General features: G+C 37.3%; 1 protein-coding gene across 2 annotated transcripts in view; it reads right to left on the bottom strand.

Annotated features, from left to right (window-relative positions):
- KNG1 (kininogen 1) overlaps window positions 1-22794 on the bottom strand; it is a 33788-nt gene that overhangs the window by 10402 nt on the left and 592 nt on the right. For both annotated transcript variants that reach the window (XM_045583777.1, XM_036448206.2), the window contains exons 2-7: window positions 18823-18933; window positions 16880-16964; window positions 13332-13504; window positions 12144-12251; window positions 1669-1753; window positions 631-803 (exon numbers count right to left, since the gene is read on the bottom strand). In XM_045583777.1, coding sequence (XP_045439733.1) covers window positions 631-803; window positions 1669-1753; window positions 12144-12251; window positions 13332-13504; window positions 16880-16964; window positions 18823-18933 — 735 coding nt within the window. The remainder of the gene's footprint in view (window positions 1-630; window positions 804-1668; window positions 1754-12143; window positions 12252-13331; window positions 13505-16879; window positions 16965-18822; window positions 18934-22794) is intronic.

Here is a 22794-nt window from a genome sequence, read left to right as displayed (position 1 = left end):
CTAGAGGACACATTTGTGGGCTCGAAGGAGACCTAGGCAGTTGGGAAGTGACATGGAGGTGAGAGTGTGAAGAGAGTCTGGGTGATGATAGACTGACATGTGGCTGATTCCAAGGCACTAAGTGATGCTACAACAAGAAACAACTCTAGAAAGATAGAGAATAAAAGTAGATTTTCCTTGCCCTACATTTTATTAATTACATAATTGTTGCTAGAATTTATATAACACATTAAAGTTCGAGAAGATAATGTATTGATATATATTATCTCTCTTTTTATGTTCCATTTATTTATGCATTCACTAGTTGTTTCTTGTATGTCTCCTGACTTGGGATCAAACCTGCAACTTTGGCATATCAGGACAAGGCCTCTAACCAACTGAGTTACCTGGCCAAGGCTTGACATACATGATCTTATTTGAGTTTCACTCCAGTTTTTTTAGAGACAGAAAATGGATGTTCTAAATGACTTAACTAAGATCACATAGCAAAAGTATGTAATGTGGTTGAGATGTGACATTCAATTCCTTTTACCAGGTATACTATTTTCCAGCCCAAGACCAGTTGTGATATTAGTAAGCAGTTTGCAGATAGACTGTAATATCACTGTTTTTGTACTTTAATTTACAGACCTGTGATGTTGCTTTGTCCACAGTGTCAATCTTGAAATAGAAGGTTGCATTATTCTCTGCATTAAGCTTTGTAATGGAATGAGTCAGAGGCTCCTTCAGATCTGGGTGGTCAACTGGTATCTTTTTGGGGCAGCCAGGACAAACTCTGGTAGGTGGTAATACAAAATCCTCCGCTGAAAGAAGAAGCAGGTTTTAAGTCAGTGTGTGCACCAAAGGAGCAGTCTAGCCTAGTGCCTCTCCTGCACATTGTCCAGCACTAATTAGCAGAGGGCCATGTGCAGCCTAAAGGCCAGTAGTAAGCGGGTAGAGGTTGTCTGTATGACCTTCACCTTACTGCCTGTCCTCTTTTCCTCTCCTCAGAGTCAAGGGTATTTAGTGAAACCTTCCATCAGAAGGTGTTAGCTAGTACACCTTCAATATCAATGAGCTGCACTGTTCCTAAGTTTTTGCATTTTTGAAAGAAAGTGTAAAAAAGCAATGCTTAATTTAAAGGAACGATTCTCTGGTGGGAAAATTTTAAGTCCTCTGATTCTGGTGAGCAGGGAGCTTCAATGATGCTTCTCACTGTGGAAAATATGCAAACATCTTCCAAGTATGAGAAAAGTCAACTCTTGGTATAAGAAACACTGGCTTGAACATAAACCTGCACTATTTCACTTTCACCCCAATATAATATGCAGGAGAAAAAAAATTAATTGAAAGGATTTTATTCTGAGTGATTAAATAGGAGATATAGCTTCCCTAATTTGTAACACCTGATGTAGTGACATCTTATACACAAGAAAGACCAGCTGACATTGCCTCTAGAGATCATCTTTGATCAAAGAACATCAATCTGTCCTGTCACCATATTCCCTCTGGCCACTGGGAGAGCAGTCCCTATTGCATCAGCTATAGCACAACTGTGCAGAAATGGGGTACAGCTGTAAGGGCTGTTGATTATATCATGGGACCAAAGCACAATTCCTATAAAAAGACCTTGCCAGTTGTCTGGGATCAGCATGTTCTAATATAGCACAAACATGTATTATTGCATACCTGGAAAAACCTCACACTTCTGTGAGAAGGAAGCAATTCTTAGCTGAGGATCCATATATGCAAGATCTGTACATTCACCGTTATCCTAGTTTTAAAAAGCAAATAAGTTAAAAATGCTTTTAAGAATTTTTAAAGTAAACAACTGGTACCATTAAATATAAGATGTTGACTTTAGATACAAAACAAACAAAACAAAACAAAACCTAATCACACTGCAAAAGAGAATAAGAAACAATTAGGTATTAGCATCAACAATGATAAATGTATTTTCACAAACACATGAAATGAGATGACAAGAATACTTAGTATAGAAATAATAATCATAAAGCCCAGTCAGCATGACTCAGTGGTTGAGCATCAGGAGGTCATGGCTCGATTCCCGGTCAGAGCATATGCTCAGGTTGTAGGCTTGATCCCTAGTGTGGGGTGTGCAGGAGGCAGCTGCTCAATGGTTCTCTCACTCATTGATTTTTTTTTTCTATCTCTTGCCCTTTCCTTTTCTCTCTGAAATGAATAAAAATATATGAAAATATAATATATTTGAATGGGTAAATTTTTTATAGAAAGATAAAGATTTTCAGACCAGTCCGTGTGGTTCAGTGGTTGGGTGTCAACCTAGAAACCAAGAGGTCACGTTTAGATTCCTGGGACAGGGCACATGCTCAGGTCATGGGCTGGATCCCCAAATTGGGGTGTGCAGGAGGCAGGTAATTGATGGTGTTCCTCTCTCATTGATATTTCTATCTCTCTATCACTCTCCCATCATTTCTTTCTAAAAATCAATAAAAATATTTTTAAAAAGAGAAAGGCAAGTACTTCCATATTAATTTAAAAACAAAATTAATGTATTATATTTTCAAGAATAATATCTAGTAATATAAAAGGTAAAGATAGATTAAACATAATAGATGATCAAAACTATATGAAGCAAAAACAGAAAAAAGATCTAGAGTATTATTAATACTGGACGAAGTAAAATTCAAGTTAACAAAAACACTCATGATGGTAGTAATGAAGGTAATTTTATTTTTATAAAGATATAATCTAGAAGTTAAAATACATAAAGCAAAAATTATATATATATATATATATATATATATATATATATGGAGAAATAGTAAAATAATGGTGGAGGAGACATTTTATATACAACTATAAATTTAAGATGGACCGAATGGATAAAAAACAAATAAATAAAATCATAAAAAATTAATAAAAAAATAAAAATGTATTAGGTGGTATTTTTATATGATCTGTATGACTTAAACACTATTTTTATAAGTATGATACATACATTTTTAATTGATTTTATATTAGGTTACAAAAAAAGGCTCAATAAATTTTTAAATCAAAATAATAAAGGCATATCCTTTGACCTCCACACCAAAAGAAATTTTTTTAAAAATATAGTTAAATAGATAAACAAAAAACTAACTACTTGGAAATCTAAACACATTTGCCTAAATAGTCAAGATCTTCTTTAGATAAGGAAAAATATTTTAAAAATAACAAAACTGAGAATTTTATATAATATTGACAGAGCAGCATTTGGAATTAAACTCATGGCTATATATGCTTTCATAATTTAAAAAGAGAGGTGAAAGAAACAAACAAAACAACCTCATACCAAAGTGTTTACATCAGGAAGTTAGAAAAAGGAAAAGAATAATAAATAACCTTAAGGGGGGAAAAAAGGAGAAAACAATAAAGCAAAACTGATGAACTAGAAAACAGAAAGCACTAGCAATAGTAAATAAATCCAAATGGTCATTCTTGGGAACAGAAAAAAAAATCAAATTCAGAAAATAAAGTCCTCAGAAATGTTACAAAGAAGCTAAAAATAGGAGAAAACAATAGGGCAGCCTAGGTAAACACCAAAATGCTGCCTCGCACAACAATTTCAAAACTACAACTAAAAGACAAAACATCTATCACCCAGAACCATAAGAAAGCTGGCTGAGTGGAAGTTCTACACCTGGAAGGAAAGAGAAAAGAGCATTGAGACGTGCACAAGTGCTGAAAAGCTGAGGTATGGAGATGTGCAAATTGGTCTGCTGGCTGGCAACTGGGTACACTGCTTTTTTCAACCCAAAGGGAGACAAGCTCTCAATTACTCTTAACTCCAGTTTCTGGGGAGACACTAGGGACCCAAACTTCTACTGGAAGAAGCTGGACTGTCTGCCATTGGGTTGGAAAGTGAGGGTGACTTTTTTGCAGAGATGCGCCCAGCAATCATTTTTTACTGAGCTGGGGTGCAGGATGCAGGGAATTGGAAATGCAGTAATGCAGAGAAGGCTGACTGGCAGACATCGCTGTTTGCCACGCCCTAGCCTAGGGACTCCCTGAGTCCCTGCCTCACGCAATCTACAAGCCTACCTAACCTATACAGGGGTTTTTGCATATAAATGGCCTGCCTTATAGCAGAATAATCTAACAAACTGCAGCTCTGGTTAGACAACTTCAAAACCTCCAAACCCCAAGCAAAGAGGACAAAACTGTAGTTCTCCCTGTAGCTCTTGTTGGGTGGCCTCAGAAAGTAGCTGACCTGCATCCCATTGGAGATCCAGAAGCTAGTGTATCTAGTGGTCAATGTAAGACAACACCAGATTTCAACTACTCACATCCATAAGTAACACATTCAAGAGGCAGACTCAGTGATCACCAAAGCCCCACTGAAACAAGTCCTACACCATAAGGGTGTCTCCAGCACAGCAGTTCTTCCATTATAGACACAGCAGGTCCTCACAGCCAATTGGCCTAGAAGTCAATTCCTCCCAGTGATACCAACAACAATCAAGACTTAACTACAACAAAGCTGTATACACAGTCCACAAAGAGGTGCACCAAGAGTGTACACCTCAGGTAACTGGGAGGCTGACCCACTGTGTTGTATAGGAAACCTAGCACACAAAGCCACCCTACCAACTCAGGGAAGCAGTGAAAATGTAGAGACAAGGAAACAGATCACAAATGAAAGAAACTGAAGAAAACAAATGACTGGATATAGAGTTCAAAACCACGGTTCTAAGGTTTTTCAAGAATTTTCTAGAAAAGGCAGATAAATTAAGCAGACCTTCAAGGATATGAAAAAGGACCAACTAGAAATTATACATACACTGTCTGAAAAAAAAATATTATACAGAGATCCAATAGCAGACTAGAGAAATGCAAGAATCAAGTCAAAGATTTGAAATACAAAGAAGCAAAAAACTCAACCAAAAAAGCAAAAAGAAAAAAGAATCCAAAAAGTTGAAGATAGTGTAAGAAATCTCTGGGACAACTTCAAGTGTACCAATATCAAAATAATAGGGGTGCCAGAAGAAGAGAGAGAGCAAAATATTGAAAACCTATTTGAAGAAATAATGACTGAAAACTTCCCCTACCTGGTGAAAGAAATAGACTTACAAATCCAGGAAGCACACAGAACCCCAAACAAAAGGAATCCAAAGAGGACCACACCACGACACATCATAATTAAAATGCCAAGGGCAAAAGACAAAGAGAGAATATTAAAAGCAGCAAGAAAAAAACAGTTACCTAAAAGGGAGCACCCATACGATTGTCAGCTGATTTCTCAACAGAAACTATGCAGGCCAGACGGGAGTGGCAAGAAATATTCAAAGTGATGAATAGCAAGAACCCACAACCAAGAGTACTCTACCCAGCCAAGGTAACATTCAGAATTGAAGGTCAGATAAAGAGCTTCACAGATAATAAAAATCTAAAGGAGTTCATCACTGACAAACCAGTATTATATGAAATGCTAAAAGGTATTCTTTAAGAAGAGGAAGAAGAAGAAAAGGTAAAGATAAAAATTATGAACAACAAATACATATCTATCAACAAGTGAATCTAAAAATTAAGTGAATTAAAAATCTGATGAACAGAATAAACTGGTGAATATAATAGAATACGGGCATAGAATGGGAATGGATTGATAATTCTCAGGGAGAAAGGAGTGTGGGGATACAGGAAGAGACTAGACAAAAATTGTACACCTATGGATGAGGACAGTGGAAGGGGAGGTAAGGGCAGAGGATAGGATGGGCACCGGGTGGAGGGGAGCTATGGGTGGAAAAAGGGGAAACAATTGGAATAATCTGAACAATAAAATTAGATTTATTAAATTAAAAAAAGAAGCTAAAATATAAGAGAATAATTATGAACAAGTGTATGTTAATTGAAATGCCAATGAAATGAATACTTTTCTGGAAAACTATAAACAACGCTGACTTAAACACAAGAACAAATTTGAATGGACCAGTAACTGAAGTACAGAGAATGCTATCATTACTCTCAATTTCCATTCCTTTTCTCACCTCCAAACAACATAGATGTTTTATAGATGAATAATTTTTAAAATTAAAGAAACATTTAGTTCTTTGCTATGTAAACTGTTTCTGAATATAGAAAATAGTGGCACACTACCCAAGTCAAAAATTAGTGACTAACCACCTAAGTGAAAAATAGAAGGCAGCAGGAAAAGAGAAAGACTAAATATGACATGGACTGACTCCATAAAAGAAGCCACAGAAATGAGTCTACAGGTGTTCAACAGAGCTGTTGAGGTCAAGACAGTGTGGCCATCAGTCATCATCAGGTCACCAGGAATCAGAGCTGACTCAACTGCATGTAACACATATCGAATTCATTCTATAAAACTATCAGAGGTTTAATACACAAATTCGTGCTCAGGTGGGATTGGGACTGGGCCATTTGGGAGAAGGAGATGGTGAGAGGTTGGCCCACTCACCCACCCTGATGAAGGCCTGATCAGTGCTCGACCAACAGGGGGAAGGGGCAGGGGGTAATTGACTGGTGGACCCCACCCATGAATGAGATGGGGATGATAATTGAAGGCAAGAAGCCTTGAGGAGGGGCCATGTGTGGTTGGCTGGCTGGTCCTGCCTCTGATGGGGATGGGTTGGCTGATCTGGGGTGAGGCCATAGGGGGAGGGGCTGCAGGAGATTGGCTGGCTGTCTCTGCTTTCTATTGGAGTGGGAGGGCAATCAGGCACAGGGCTGACCAGGGGGAGGGGCTGAAGGCTGATCAGGGGGGTGGAAGCCCATCGGGGGTGTGGCCAGCTGGGACAAGGAACTGCAAGAGGTTGGTCAGCCAGCCCCATCCCCTATTAGGTTGAAGAGGTCCGATTAGGGGTGGGCCAGACAGGGGGAGGGTCTGCAGGCCTATCATGTTGGGGCAGGCTGATTTGAGTGAGGCTAGCTGGGTGGAAGAAAGGGGGCATCTGGTCAGCCTGCCCCAGTCTTGATTATGGTTTCAGAATCTGATCTGGGGCGAGCTGGCAGAGGGGAGGGACTGCAAGATTGGCTGGCTGGCCCTACCCCCTGATGGAGCTGGTTTGCTGGCCACACTGGGCATCTTAGTGACTGCTCGTTATGGTCATTACAGTCATTGTGGCCATTATGGTCACTGGTTATATATATATATATATATATATATATATATATATATATATATATATATATATATTTATATATATATATATATATTATTTTTTTTTTCTGAATACCAAAACCTGAAAAAATAGAATGCACACAGAACCATACCCAGAAAACTGTCAAACCACTCTCACTTATATATAAAAAAAAAAGTTCTTTATTTTATAAATAAAATCCAAATGCATATTTAAAAAATAATTAATACTAAGGAAATAGAGTTTATGAATCTATATTTAGGGAAGTTATAATTAGGAAAGTTGTCAAAACAATGTAACAGATTAAATTAGAAATATATACCTTATTTTCCGGCGTATAAGACGATTTTTTTTATCCATTTATTGTATCAATGTACGGTATATTATGATATGTTTAAAAAATGTCATTCATTAAAAATTAAATTAAAAAAAGAACTGGTGCTGCCTCGGAAATGGGGGTAGTGTTATACAGCGAATATAGGCCTAAACCTATGTTTTAACTGTAAAATTATGGGGTCGTCTTATATTCTGGAAAATATGGTAACATGACATTTCAATACATATTTAAAGCATTTGCTAAATTCTAACACAAATTTCTTTTCTGTCTTAAATTTAAAAACTTTATTGGGGTGACATTGGTTAATTATATAGGTTTCAAGTGTACAATTCTAAAATACATCATCTGTGTATTGTATTGCATGTTTACCTCTCAAAGTCAAGTCTCCTTCTGTCATCACTTATCCCCCTTTTATCTTCTTCTACTTTCTCCACCCCCTTTCTCTCTGGTAATCTGTGTCTGTGAGTTTTTTAGGTTTTGTGTTTTTTTGCTTAATTCTTTCAATTTTCTCACTTAACCCCACATCTTGTCTCCCCTCTGACACCTGTCAGTATGTTCTCTGTAGCTATGAGTCTGTTAACACCAATTTCTTATTTAAAAACAAAACAAACTTCTTTAAAAGCAGGAATGTAAGGATGCTTCTTTAATGATAAGAATGCCTACCTGGAACCCATAGCAAATATTATAAATAACAAAATTATAGAGATTTTTCTAATAAAATCAGGAGGGAAACACAAATATGTTTGGAATATCTCTGGAAGTTTGCTCAATTCATTGAGACCCAGAACAAAACATAAGCATTGGAAAAGAAGAGATAAAATAATATCTTCTTTTACACTTAGAACAATAAAAAGAAAGAATGCAAAGCTGTTAGAGTTACTCAGAGCTCATTTGTTGAATATAATGTAAATATATCTAAATTGATACATTTATATAAAAATAATATTAAAGTGAATAAAATGAAATGAAAAACAAATTTATTTTTTCAGAGCAAAAATCAAAAATAAACAAACAAAATAACACCACTTCAAAACCTGCAAATAACTTCAGTGAGCAATGTTCTATATAAGTAAATAAAATCACACAACTTTTAAAAGTTTAAAATAAAACTTGATTAAGTATAGATGTATGCCAAGATTTTGACTGAAAAATGAAATATAGTTGATACATCAATTCTTCTTAAATTAATTTAAATACATTTTCATTGATTTCAGAGAGGAAGGGAGAGGGAAAGAGATATAGAAACACCAATGATGAGATTCATTGATTGGCTGCCTCCTGCACTCTCCCTACTGGAGATCAACCCAATCATGTGCCCTTGACCAGAAACGAACTTGAGACCCTTCAGTCTGCAGGCTAATGCTCTACCTACTGAGCAAAACTGGCCAGAGCTCCTTAAATTAATTTAGAAATGTAATGCAATTCCAATCTATATGACAATGTAAGTTCTTACAAACTTATTCCAAGGTTAGTTTTTAAGTTATAAACACTAGAATAATAAATCACAAATTTCAACCTACTGATAAAACATGACATTACAAATATATTAGTAGAGAACAGGTTTTTCATAAGAAACTATTATAGAATTAAGGTTGTCACAAATTTACGGTGTATAAAAGAAGAATGTTGAGATATCTGGTTATCCTCTTGAAAAAAGCTTCAATTTAGAGACCTCAAAAGATACATTAAAATTAGGTCAAGATAGGTTCAAAAGCTATATTTTAAAATACTGACTAGATTAAACTAGGGGAAAAAGATGACTACTGAGCATCTTTGGAAGCATTCAAAAGGAACATGTTGGTAATCTTGAATATGGAGGCTGGCAGGATGGAGGGGAGGGAGAGGAAGTGAGTGAGTGAGGTTATCAAAGGAGAGTGTGTGTGTGAGTGAGTAACGGACAGTTAAATCCCTGTAGGAGCAGCAGGGACTGGCAGACCAGGCTCTCTTGGACAAGGGGAAACTACCACCACTGCGGTCACTCCCCAGACTGTGGGACTCCAGTACGGAACCCAAGCCATCTTAAAGGATAGAATGGCCTTTTTTTAGGAACTCATCAGCAACACCAAACAAATAGGCCTTGGAACTGCCCCGTGACCCAGCAGCCACTCCAGCCAAAACCTGATTGGATTTTGTGACTACAATCAGCCCTTAATTTGTGTGTGTTGCAAAGAAAGAACTAAATGGATACCTTACAAATAGATGCAGGAGATTAAAGTTAGGTAACATTTAGGCCTATATATTCTCAAATGGCTAACTAAAGAGCATAAAAAAATAGAAGTGTTAATAGATTCTTTAAAGGCCAGATGACTAAAAATAACAAAGTTAAAGAGTAGCTAGAGCATACATTTTTAAAATGTTTCTCTCTCTCTCTTCCTTTTTACTGTATTTTTTATTATGGTAAAATATATGTAACATAAAATTTGCCATTTTGACCATTTTTAAGTATATAACTCAGTGATATTAATTACATTATTTAACCATCACTGCTATCTATTTCCAGTAGTTTACATCACCCCAAACACAAATTCTCTACCCATTAAGCAATAAATTCCCATTCTCCATCCCCTTAGTAAACTTGGTAAACTCAAATCTACTTTTGCTTCTATGCATATGTTAGATATTTCATATAAGTAGAATCATATAATATTTGTCTTTTTTTGCTTGGCTTCTTTCACTTGGCATAATGTTTTCAAGGTTCATCTATGTTGTAGATTTTGGCAGAATTTCATTTCTTTCTATGGCTAAAGAACATTCCATTGTTTTATATATACATCACATTTTGTTTTTCTACTCATCTGTTGATGGACACTTGGGTTGTTTCCACTTTTTGGCTATTGTGAATAATGGTACAATGAATCCTGGCATGTAAGTATCAGTTTGACTCCCTGTTTCTTAATTCTTTTGGGTACATACCTAGGAGTGCAATTGCTGTGTTATATGGTAAGTCTATGTTTAACTTTTTGAGGAACTACCAAAGTGTTTTCCACAGTGGCTGCACCATTTTACATTCTTATCAGCAATGGACAAAAGTTTCAATTTTTACACATCCTCCCCAATGCCAGTTATTTTCCAATTTTAAAAAAATTATAGCCATCTTTTAGGTGTGAAATGGCATCTCATTGTGACTTGTTTTACACCCCTCCCCCATCCTATCTCCCCTCCTCGTAGCTAATTATGTTGAGCATCTTTTCATGTGTTTAATGACTGTTTGCATATCTTCTTTAGATAAATGTTTATTTTCAAGTCTTTTGCCCATTTGAAAATTAGATTGATTGTCTTTTTGTTGTTGCATTATAGAAGTTATTTATATATTGCATATTTAATTCTTATCAGATATATGATGCAAATAATTTCTCCCATTTTCTGGGTTGTCCTTTCAATCTCTTAATAGTACCTATTCGTTTAACTTTTCTTCCAATTATGAAATAAATACATGCTTGATTAAAAATATTGGCAAGTAGTAAAGAATTCCAGAAAGTATAAAGAATCAAAAAAAAAAAGGCACTCATAGTTCCAACTGAAAGTTAACTATGTTTTATATTTATGCATATTTTTTGTCACTTAAATTTTTTTTATGAGTTTATTTTAAGCAAACTAAGAACATATGACAGGGAGCAAGATCTCAAATGCTCCTCTCCATCACTTTTTGTTACTGTTGTTAATCCTCACATGAAGATATTTTTCCATTGACTTTAGAGAGTGGAAGATAGAGGAAAAGACGGAGAGAAACATGAACCAGGCCCCCGTCTGGGCCTGGGAGGAGCTTGTAATCCAGTAACGTGCCTTTGACCAGAATTGAACTGAATCCCTTTGGTTCGCAGTCAGATTCTCTATACACTGAACCAAACCAGCCAGGGCCCCTCAATCACTTTTGATATTACATTTACTTTATGTATTTAAATGAATATGTATCTATACTTTTATATATTTTTTAACTTACCATATAATAACCATGTTATTAAGTCACTAAAAAATCTGTAAACATACTATTAATGGCTACATATATTTACTATATGTATATACTGTAAATCATTTAAACATTCCCTATGTTGAAAACATTCCCAATGTTTTTCTATTAATAATAATGCTGAAATTAATATCTTCTCACATAATGGAATTGTAGAAGTAGAATAATAGAATAAAGGGCTTGAAACAGTCCCTTGCTTAAAGCAGTTTTTGCTAAAATCCAAAGATCCCTGGGATGGTCATTGCGCCATAGGCATCTGCACATGCATTAACTACTGCCACCTTGTGATCCTCTCTTGTTACATAATTTTGGTGGAGGCTCAGGGTATTTTATTAAAAATAAAGGAATGGGTCGGGGAGGAAGAGAGAAAATAAGCAAAGGCAAGTTTGAAGTTAAGGAGTGTCCTGCACAGAGCTCAGGAGCACCAGGAAGGACCTTAGCAGGTGGGGAAGAAAGGGAGACAGGAAAGTGTGAAGACATGGACAGACAAACTTGACATGGCATCATTTTATCTCAGGCCCTGGTTTTATCTATAAATGTTTATTGACAGTTGTACAGATCTTTTGACCAAGTAGGTAAGGCAGTTTGACTAATGACATGGAATGTGGTTGTGAATTCATGCACGTCATCTAAAATCTTAGTGACCGATTCTTCCTACGTAGCTGAGTATTCCCAGACCTGTAAATACTGAACACCAATGGCTAGTAACTTTATAATTTGATTTTTTCCTACTTACACCATTGGGAAGAGCTTTGCAGTCTAGGGTTAAGACTTTAAAATTCTCCTTGGAACAATTAGTTTGCTGAATTAAGTAACTAACTTCATAATTCCATCCGGACACCACCTGAAACAATGTTGAATTGAACAGTTAAAGGGCAGTTTAAACATTATTCACTGTGTTAAGAGGAACTTAGAATACTGCCTGGCATATTTCAAGTACTCAAAAATATAAACTCTTATTGGTAGACAAAAGTCATGACTGAATAAATATTGAGCACTTTATGACTCTCACACTCCTCAACACACACACACACACACACACACTCCTAGCATCTGAAAGTAAAAAAAGCAGTATATAGGTAGAGTTACTGCATTTTCTTAAGAAAAATCTAGCAACATTTCCTCTGCCAAGCAACAGAAAAATAATGTTCTTTTGAATTTGTGAAATATTAATAATACTCATCTAAATGGTTAAAACACTTTGGAGCTAGAATGGCCTTTACTGATAAGTTCTAAGGTTCCCATACAGTCAGACAGTAAGTTTTGTGCTGCTTTATCTTGGGCTAGTCCCACCCCAATAGCTGTTATGAACATAATTGAGTAGAATATGTGTCTTGCATGAAGGGAAGTTGACTGGTCTATTAAAAGTATGGAATGTTAACGACTAAAATAAATCCCTTATAATTAGACACTGAAATACAAGAGACCCAATGAAAAGGCCAGAATTCCAAGAATTTCATTTATTTTAATGATATGAAAACTATAATTTAGAGAGTTCTCAGAAAGCTGTGCCAACTATTTGGATATTATTTAATATTTTGGAGCCATATTTGACTCATGATAGCTAAGTGATAATGTAATTTTTCTCAAAACCTTAATGGTAGAATGATCTTTTCATCTCACCATCTTTAAAAAAAACATGTATTTCTGACTACCCATTCATTAAAACCCACCTCAGAGCCACGGGTCTGATTAGCCACACTTTTCCCCTTTATATATTGCAGTATCCGAATCACTTTGACTCAAGAGAAAGCTCTTTACCTCCCATGCCAGTCAGATGAGGACAGAAAGAGCTCCTTCACCATCAGTCATGGAATCATAGGTTTTCTATTGACCAATGGTTTGTTTTAGGCAATGAAACCCTAAACATAAAGATCCAACAAATTTTAACAATACTATGAGAAATGAAAACTAATGCACAAACCTGTTTCTGTGCCTTTTTTACTTCTTTCAGAGCAAAGAGGTGCGAATGATCAGTGTGGTTGTTAAAATGTTGAATGGCATGTCTCAGAACAGGGTCCAAGTCAGGGCTGGCAGTGGATATGGGGTGTACACAGCCAAGGCATTCATACTTGGAGGTCACCACAGGTCCCTCGGCTTGACAAAGAAAGAGTAGCGAAAAGGGCAGTGTTAATGAGCAAAACCCACATTCAGATACATTGTCCTAAATAAGTAAGTTAATTTTGAAGATCCTGGTAAGTGAACTTTCTAGTAAATTCTAGTATGTATTAGAAAAAGAGAACAAAAGCCTGCTTTTTGTCAGAAGAAAAAAAAAAAAAACCTACCATTGAGTTAGGAACATCTTACGTGCATTCTATTGTGCATAATTATTTTAAATTTATTTAAAAAACACTGTAAATTATAGAAATAATATATAATTTATCCTCTTATAAAGAAGTATAACAATACAGATGTAGTATTATTTATTTTTCAGTGTTAAAGTCCTTGAAGCCTCATTTAGGATGTTTTGTATCAATTCATTTTAACAAACATGCATATATTTTGCTCCTGCTGGAATATGTCAGGTGCTGAGCTAGCCTGTATGGTTACATTAACTTGTTAGTTATGGTCACTGTGGTGTGTTGGTAAGCACAGGAGACCTGGTTGGAAAGATGTAAGGAGGACTTTATAATGAAAGGGAAGTGTGTGGAAGGCCACCTGCCTTGTTTGCTAGAATTTTGAAATAGGGGAGACATAGGGGAGTGTTGAAAGCAGTACCCCTAATTATGCTTTGACCTTTCCAAACAAGTCTGATCACATACAAACCCCAGGTTTCTGGAAGCTAATTCCAGCATGTCAGCAGAGCTGAATCATCTGGAATGGCTGAGGGCATTTCCCCAAACCTGAAAAGGTTGCATAAATGATTGTTTGCTGACAGACAGCTGAGGGCATTTCAATCTACATGTTATTGCCTCCTCCTGGCCAAATACCCGAATAGCTGAAGGCAAATTCTTCCAATCTGGCAATGGATTCCATACACTAAACCCTGGCCTTTGACATGCATATCTACTTTGCCTTAGGACAATTTGTGTTAATAAAAAGCAAGGGGTCCAGAGAGACAAGAGAACTTGGAGAACTTGGTTTCTTTAGCCAAGCTCCTCTGACCCCTTAAATGCTTTCCAAAATAATGCTTCATCTCTAGACTCTTGATTAATTTACACACAGTGCCTTCTTCAGATTACTGAAGCCCTTCTAGATGCTGGATTAAAAACCCCAGCATCAGGTGTTTATTGGAATCCTTATGCTTAATTCCTAAATGCTCTTGCCTAGAGGACAATGTAAACACATGTGTCCTCTCAAGATTATTCACTGTATTGATTGTATCTAAAGATAAAAAAATGCAATAAAAGGCTAACAGGGCAGGCAATCCAGGCTGCTATGGCCCCAAGAGCCAGGAGCCCCTTAACTCAGTCTTTTACAGTCAAACTGTGTCTGAATAATCAGTTCAGTCCTCATTCCAGGGCTGCTGGTCAGCCCTGGAAGTGGTGAAGGTGTTGGGCAAAGTTGAGTAGGAGGGATGGAACTACAGATGAATATTTCAAAATAATTCAGCAAGAGCTTGGAAAGGCAGGAGCCCAGAGTGAGCTCTAGAAAGACTTTCCTGAGGAGAAGACTCTTGAGCTAACAAGGGTGTAAAGCAGTCAAGGCCAACTGGGCAACATAAAGTGTGAGCCTGAGAAGAAGGAGCAAAGGGAGGAATGGCTTTCAAGAAAGCAGGATTAGTCAGGGCAACATGTGGGATGTGGCATATACTTTTTACCGTGACTTAAAGAGGAGGCAGGGACTGGTGATTGAGGTCTGGGCAATTGGTAGATAGAGTTCCCTATTGTGGAGTCCAGGCTTCTCTCCAGAGGCCAGGGGTTATGAACTATATTCCAAGGTTCATCGGCTCCTTGGTGAACCTGATGAGAACCATGGCACTCTCTCCAGGAAAATGCTGGTATTCACAACGTCCTCTAATTTCAGGGTGTACAGAGACCCACTGAAGTGAATGAAGAGTGGTCAGCAGTAAAGATGGGGTGCGACTGATGGGGTTTTAATAAAATAATGTACAATATTAAAACAGAGCGAGCTTGTATTAAGTTACCAAGTAATGTTTATAACAGATAAGCCTTAACTCACTGGTCAGTAGAGGCAGCTCTGACTAGGGAAAGAGAAGCTATGGAGCAGTCTTTTGAGGGTGAAAGGAGTAGGGAAATATGCAAATTCAGTTATTCCAGGCAAAGGGATGATTTTTCATTCTGCTCCAACATTTCTGGGGATATTTAAAAAAATTTTTTAAAACAATTTAAAAAAATTTTTGCCAAAAAAGTTTCAAATAAGGGATTGTCGACCTAGTAGTAATTGTGGATCTAGAACATGTGGCAACAAGCTTTTTCTCTCCTAGTACATAAGTGCTGTGTTCTGGATCAAGTGAAAATTTGCTTATGAGCTAAAGTTCTTAAACTGAATAATGAAAAGCTACTCCACAATTTTTTTTTTTTTTAATTTTCTGTTTTGGACTGTTTTTCTTTAAATGCCACTTCTTGCAAGAGCTGAAACTTAAGAAATGTAGTTTTCTTTATGGATGACTAAGGTCAATATAGACAATTGTTCCTTCACTAACATTCATGAGCGTGGCTGAAAATGCTGTTCTGGAGTCTCCTATGCTAAAAACCTATCTTGCAAAAAGCCAAATGGGTTGGCTTTTGTGATTGACATTCCCTAGATGTGCCCATTCTTCTGCACCCAGCCACTGTGACACCAGAGGGAAGGAGCTAATAGTGGTTATATCTCTGCATAAATTGCTCCATTCTTATGAGGTCTACTATACTATTCTGCTATTTGCTAGCTGTGGGAAATTGGGCAAGATATTTAACTATGGTGAGCCTCAGTTTGCTCATTTGTAAAATGAGAATATTAACCCTTGCCTCATAGACTTGTTGTGAGGATTAAATAAACCAACGATTAGCAGTATGGCTAGCAATAAGTGCTCAATAAATACCAGCTATGATTACTTTTATTCTGATGATGAATACATTCTTATGCTTGTAACTTCAAGCCTGCCATCTAGTTTCAGTCTACAATAACCCTCTGCAATGAGAATTACTATGATCCTCTTTTAAGGGAAACAAAAAAGTGAAGTGCTTTTGAAGGATTGCAGGCCAGATTTGACCACAAATCCTGTGCTTTTCTGGCTCTAGGACACCCTCACAACTGAGGTATATGGCATGTTTTCTAGTTCTTTCCCAGAGCTTTTGCACACCCCTAATTGAGCTCTGCTGTCCAGGGAGAGTCCAGGGGATGATTGGCAGGAGCCTGGCCCCACCTCAGGACTGTCACCACAGACCCCAACACCCACCAAGGCTGCAAATGGCCTTGTGCAGCCACCCACTGCCCTCTGGGAAGGGGATTTGTCCAAGTTATGTTCCTGGCCCCACAGGGAAATGGTTCATTTCCCACCAGGGCAGCGCCACCCTATATATCAGCTACCTGGAGTAATGTGACAGGTCTGAGAAGCAACGGCGAATTTCATATTTGGTCTCTTCCCTATGGTCGCCGTGCATTCTCCTGTGGCCTAGAAAGAAAGAAAAAGGAGACCATTTATGTTAATCTTTCAGATGGAAAAGTGCACTTAGTGCTGTAGGCTTTTCTCTTATTTAAAACTTAAGATTCTTTTCTAACGGAGATTTGAGACACAAAAATGAATGTTTTTGTAGCCTAATCATTATTATTTACAAGTTATTGATATTCATGAGATGCCGGGAGGAGAGGCAGTGTAGATAGTGAGATTTAAAATAATGTTATGTTTGGAGCACAGGAGATATTTCTTTTTCACCAAGGTGCACACTGTGCCCTAAAACTAGCCTGCCAGACTCTCCTCTTACAGTTCATCTTTAGGGTTCAACTGCACAGAGGTTGTGGAGTTTTTGATAGCATGGTAATACCCAGTTATTCACTGAAAAGGAGCAAAGGGAAGGCCAAATAGACACAGGCCCAGTAAAGTCTGGGTGATGTAGGGAAGGTACTTGTCTGTCAGTCACACCTGGGAACATAACTGGTGTGGCAACTGCAAGCACGGGAAGATTTCAGATATTAAACTCCTAAACAAAGTTCTCTCTCTTGCTCACTAGGGCTCCTGGCTCTCTTGTTGCAGGGGACACACTCCTCTGCATGCTCCCACATGGCCCACAGCCATATATCACTCCCCCAAAAACACAATGGACAGGAACTAGATTGATGATGTGCTGAAACATTATATAAAAACTACTTTTTGAAATTTAACCCTGCTATTTGGGTTCTGTGAATTCTTGCTTGCTAAGACTACTCCCACTTCAGAGAGGCCATTAAATCTTCCCCAGACAAGGTTATCAGTGCTGGCTCCAGAGCAGGCCTCTGGTTAAGGTCTCAAGGCCAGCACATACGGGCTCTTTAAGAACTTGAAAAAGGGGCCGGAAACACCCTATATTTGGGAGACAAAGAAGGTCAAAACATGTAAATTGGGGAAATTCCTGCATGTTGGGGCCCAGAATTTGAGAGACATTTTCATCTGGACCCATGAGTAATAAATATAACTCCATCTCTAAGTATTGCTTTGTTCTTCTTTGTGTAACAGTGCCTGACCCAGTTCCCCCATGGAATGGAAACTTGGCACATTGGTTTGGCTTTTGGCTCTCTGAATCCCCAGCTGCACCTCTTTTAGGACTGGTTTAAGGGAAATGGCATTTTAGAAATGCAGATGTGTAATTCCACACAAATAAAGATCTCTCATCTTCCTGTGTGACTCTTAGAAGATTCTTTTTCTCAAGGTATCATGAGGACCGGACTGCCATCATCCAGTGGAAAAAGGAATCCTCCACTTCCCACCAGTGGACACTCCATTTCCACCAATAACATTTTCACACATTAAAGAGGTGAGTCCATGGACTCTGGAAAGAGTGGCTTGCTTTCTGGCAGATACTGGCTGTTAGCTCCCACAGGTAAGGGCAAATAACCAGCTATGGTGTAGCAAGCAGATGTTAGGCATTTGGATAAGAGATCTTGTTAATAAAACAAGATCTTTTCATATTTATGTCCTTTCATCTTTCAATTTAGGTCAACTTTACCACCCTCTTACAAGGGAGCCCATGGGTTAAAAGTGGTCAGCTAATTAGAGGCAGAGTAGAATTCCAACTCAGGTCTGCATAAAGCACCCAGTTGGTCATAAGAGTCCCCTCTTCATGGGAGGGCTTTCTTCACATCTCATGGCTGGCATCTCATGCCCTCTCTGTCTATGCAAGAACATAGACACCAACCATTTGACTTTTGTACACATTTGAGGGTTTATGTGTACCCCTCACAAACAGATTCAATAGTACTCATCACCCCCCAGCTCTAATAGAATAATTTGGAAATCTTGATTGAGAAAACTGGAAGCTCTGGACCATCATACTTACAGCTTGCCCAAGTTCTTTGTAGTCACACTCCTGCCAGGTTTTGTTACTTTTAAGAGGACAGTCACCCTCCTTGATGTCATACTTGATAGAATAAAATATGTTCTGTTCTTCCTGGAAAAAAATAAAGCAATCAAAGATACATAGGGCTTATTTAATTGACAACAGCAGACTGTTGGAGAGGGATCTGGTCCAGTTATGAATATTTGATATTGATTTAATTAAACAAGAGCAAAACATTTACTAAAAATACTAAAAGTTATAAATACTTGAAAGAATGTTCACATTTTATTTATAAACATGTATTTTCCAGTAACAAAGTAGTATATGTAGTATTAGCCTATTTTTGTAGAAAACAATTTAAAGGGACATTTATAATTTTAAAAGCCTAAAAAATTATACAGCAAAGCTATTAACATGTGTGTCTCAGTGGTGGATGTAAGGTTATCTTTTACTCTCTTCTTTAAACGAACATTCCTAAATTGTCTGAGTATTTTTTTAAACCAAATATATTTTACTTTTACAATTAGAAAACAAACTAACAAATGAGAGTACTTTCTTTTTCTTTTTTTAAATATATTTTATTGATTTTTTACAGAGAGTAAGAGAAAAGGATAGAGAGTTAGAAACATCAATGAAAGAGAATCATAGGTCAGCTGCCTCTTGCACACCCCGTACTGGGGATGTGCCCACAACCAAGGTACATGCCTTTGACTGGAATCGAACCTGGGACCTTTCAGTCCACAGGCCGAAGCTCTATCCACTGAGCCAAACTGGTTTTGGCAAGAGTACTTTCTTTTTCATATATATATACAGGTATCTCTGGGTGGTGAGATTTTTGTTATGGGTAATTTTAGTAATTTTATTTTTTTGTCTAACATGTCCTAAAATAACAAATAAAACTTTAAAGCCCAAAGGTTTTGAATTAGATAAGCTATTAGATGCAAAATCCTGGCATGTTGGAGCAGCATGAGACCTGAGAGGAGATGTTGCCTAGTCCCTCACTTTGCAAGTGAAAGGAGGCCCAAGGAGAGAGGGCAGAGCTTAGGCAGCCTCCCACATTGGAAAGGCAAAGCCAACCCAGACCAGGGTCTCCAGTGTAGGGGCAAAGTTCTCTCAGCATCTGAGAGATGATGGAGTCAAACATGACAGTTCTGAGGTTTGTTTCAGGTCTGAGATTTTGATAAAGCAGTAGGTGATAGTAATTCTGTGGATATATTAGGGGGGGGGAAAATACCCCATGAGCCTAGCCATTGGTCACAGGCAACAGGGAGATGGGGGCATACAGGGGGAAGGGGTTTGGGATGGGAATGGGGAGATTAGGATAAATATGTGATACCTCAATAAAAATTTTAAAAAATACCCAACAACAGCACATTTGCCACAGATGTCAGTCAGTCAATGACAACAGCAACAAAACATTGCCAAGGGCACCAGGACTCACATGACTACACTAGCTTGTAAAACAGAATGGCTTAATGAAAAATAAAATAAATAAAATAAAATAAAATAAAATGCCTTATGGCCTTTTTTCTTTAATCTCATAATGTAAAATGGATGAATTTTTTTCTCCCACTGAAGTAAACTATCACAGAGACATAGTGAAATTCATTTGAACAAACTATTGAAAGCTTGTATTTTTTTTAACTTTGCTCTTTTCTTCCTTTAAAAATAATTTGTTTTCTTTTGCATGACACAAGACTTCTAGTTTTTAAACAGGGTACTTCCAAAACAAAAATATCACCCCTGTGTCCTATCTTTATTTTCATCAATGCAAGAAATCCTTCTGGAATATCAACATGTGATTAAATAGGTATCCAACCATTGAATCTAAAAGTTAATACATATTCTGTTATGGCAGAATAGCCAAGAATTTTCCCCAAAGAAAGATTTTAATTTTCTAAATATGAAAGGATCTAAGAGGATCATATGCAAACAAACAAAAGTTGGATAGCACACTGGCAGCTGAAGAAAGCTGAAACTATAAATAGATCCAAATGAAGTATTTCTACATTTCTTTAGAAAACTGAACCAAAATTCCTATTTTAAAAATGACTCCGTGGAATGGCTTTGCTTCCATATTTATCTAATATTGTAACAGTAAAACAGATACAAGAACGTTGATGACAGCTCAGCAATGCTGGATACAGGACATTTACATGTGCACTTTTGTTTAAAAGTCCCACATGTTTATTGACTAAGGTTAGGCAGCAAGTCATATGATCCTATTGGATGCTTTTTCTACAATGTCCAAGATCATTATATGGATACATCCAAAGATTGGGCCCCAACTTTCAGGAAAAAGATCACAAAGAAGAAAATCAGGGTAGTTATTTAGTTCTCCTAGTTAATTGTTTGAACTGGAACAACAAAAGGTGGAAAACACAGACTTCGAAGGATTAAAGAAGTTGGAAACAGTTGGTGGAAAGAGGTATGGTATATAAGTAAGGTCATTAGGCTTGGGATGTCAAGGAAAGTGCAAAAAAGAGCATCCATGGGACCACATATTTATAATGTCTGTAGTGTCACTCCCTCAACGATGTTAGGACGTCTGTTATCAATGATAAGTAGATCAGTTATGCAATAAGGCAATGTGTCAAATATGCATTCGTCCTGTGGAATGAAACACCACAGAGATACATAATACCATACACATTCTTGGGTTGTGTCTGATTGGCTTGTTTTCAAAGCTACCCAGACAAACTCTTCATGGAGATGTCCTTGAAGGGAAGAGTGGTATGCTGAGCCCAGTTTGCTTAATCTTTCCTATTTTAAGATATGATGTTGACTTTAAAGAGAAATAAAGCTAAAGGCTGTTTGAATTTTATTTTTCCCCCTTTCAGTTGCATAGTTCTGAATGTTTTCACATAAACAACAACAACAAAAATCACAACTAAACCCTCCCTCTCACCCCACCCCCACCCCAATCTAATAGTTTTGAGGCATCCAGTTGTATTTCTTGGAATCACACATCCTGTCAGGATTTATCTTCTACCTGAGTGTATCCATCAGTGATAAGGAATATTCAAAATCAACTAGAACATTGCTGTTACCCTTAGTGCATTCAGCCATCAGGACTTCATGGTATATATTTTATCTAATATAGTAAAACTATAGTAATTTCTTTTCTGACTCCTCTTGACATACCCACTGTCCCTCATTTACCCTAGTTTTATTGAAGTATATTTATTGAGGTATAATAAATCACATATATTTAAGATATACAAAAAATGATTTGCTATATGTTTACACTGTGAAATGATTACCACAAATAAGATAATTAACACATTGTCACCTCACATAATTACGTGTTTTGTGTGTGAGGTAAGAACTCTTAAAATCTAACCCTTTAGCATATTTCAAACATACATTACAGTGGTATTAATTCTATTCACCATGCTGTACATTAGACCCCCAGGACCTACTCATCTTATTTCTTTAAAATCTATTTTTATTTATTTCAAAGAGGAAGGGAAAAGGAGAGAGACATAGAAACATTAATGATGAGACAGAATCACTGATTGGCTGCTTCCTGCACACACACCTCCCCCACCCCCACCAGGGATCAAGCTTGCAACCTGGACTTGTGCCCTGACCGGGAATTGAACCACCACCTCCTGGTTCATAGGTTGATGCTCAACCATTGAGCTAAGTGACCAGGCTCATTTCATAACTGAAAGTTTGAATCCTTGACAAACACCACCCCATTCCTTCCATCCTACAGTCCCTGACAACAACCATGTATTTCTGCTTTTGTTAAGTTTTACATTTTTAGATTCTATTTATATATGAAATTATACAGTATGAGTTAGACATACCTCCTTAACACCTCTTCCCATTTGAGGTCTGGAGGTCTTTATATTTCCGTTTAAAGCCGGTCACCCAGCAAATCCTTTTGCTGAGGCCTGACTGAGTTCCTGGATTTTCCCACTCTACATAGTCCCTTTCAAATGACTCCATCTACCTTTCTTTAAT

Source organism: Pipistrellus kuhlii, unplaced genomic scaffold, assembly GCF_014108245.1.
Source record: "Pipistrellus kuhlii isolate mPipKuh1 unplaced genomic scaffold, mPipKuh1.p scaffold_m20_p_2, whole genome shotgun sequence".
Lineage (NCBI taxonomy): Eukaryota > Metazoa > Chordata > Mammalia > Chiroptera > Vespertilionidae > Pipistrellus > Pipistrellus kuhlii.
This window is presented reverse-complemented; position numbering and strand designations above follow the sequence as displayed.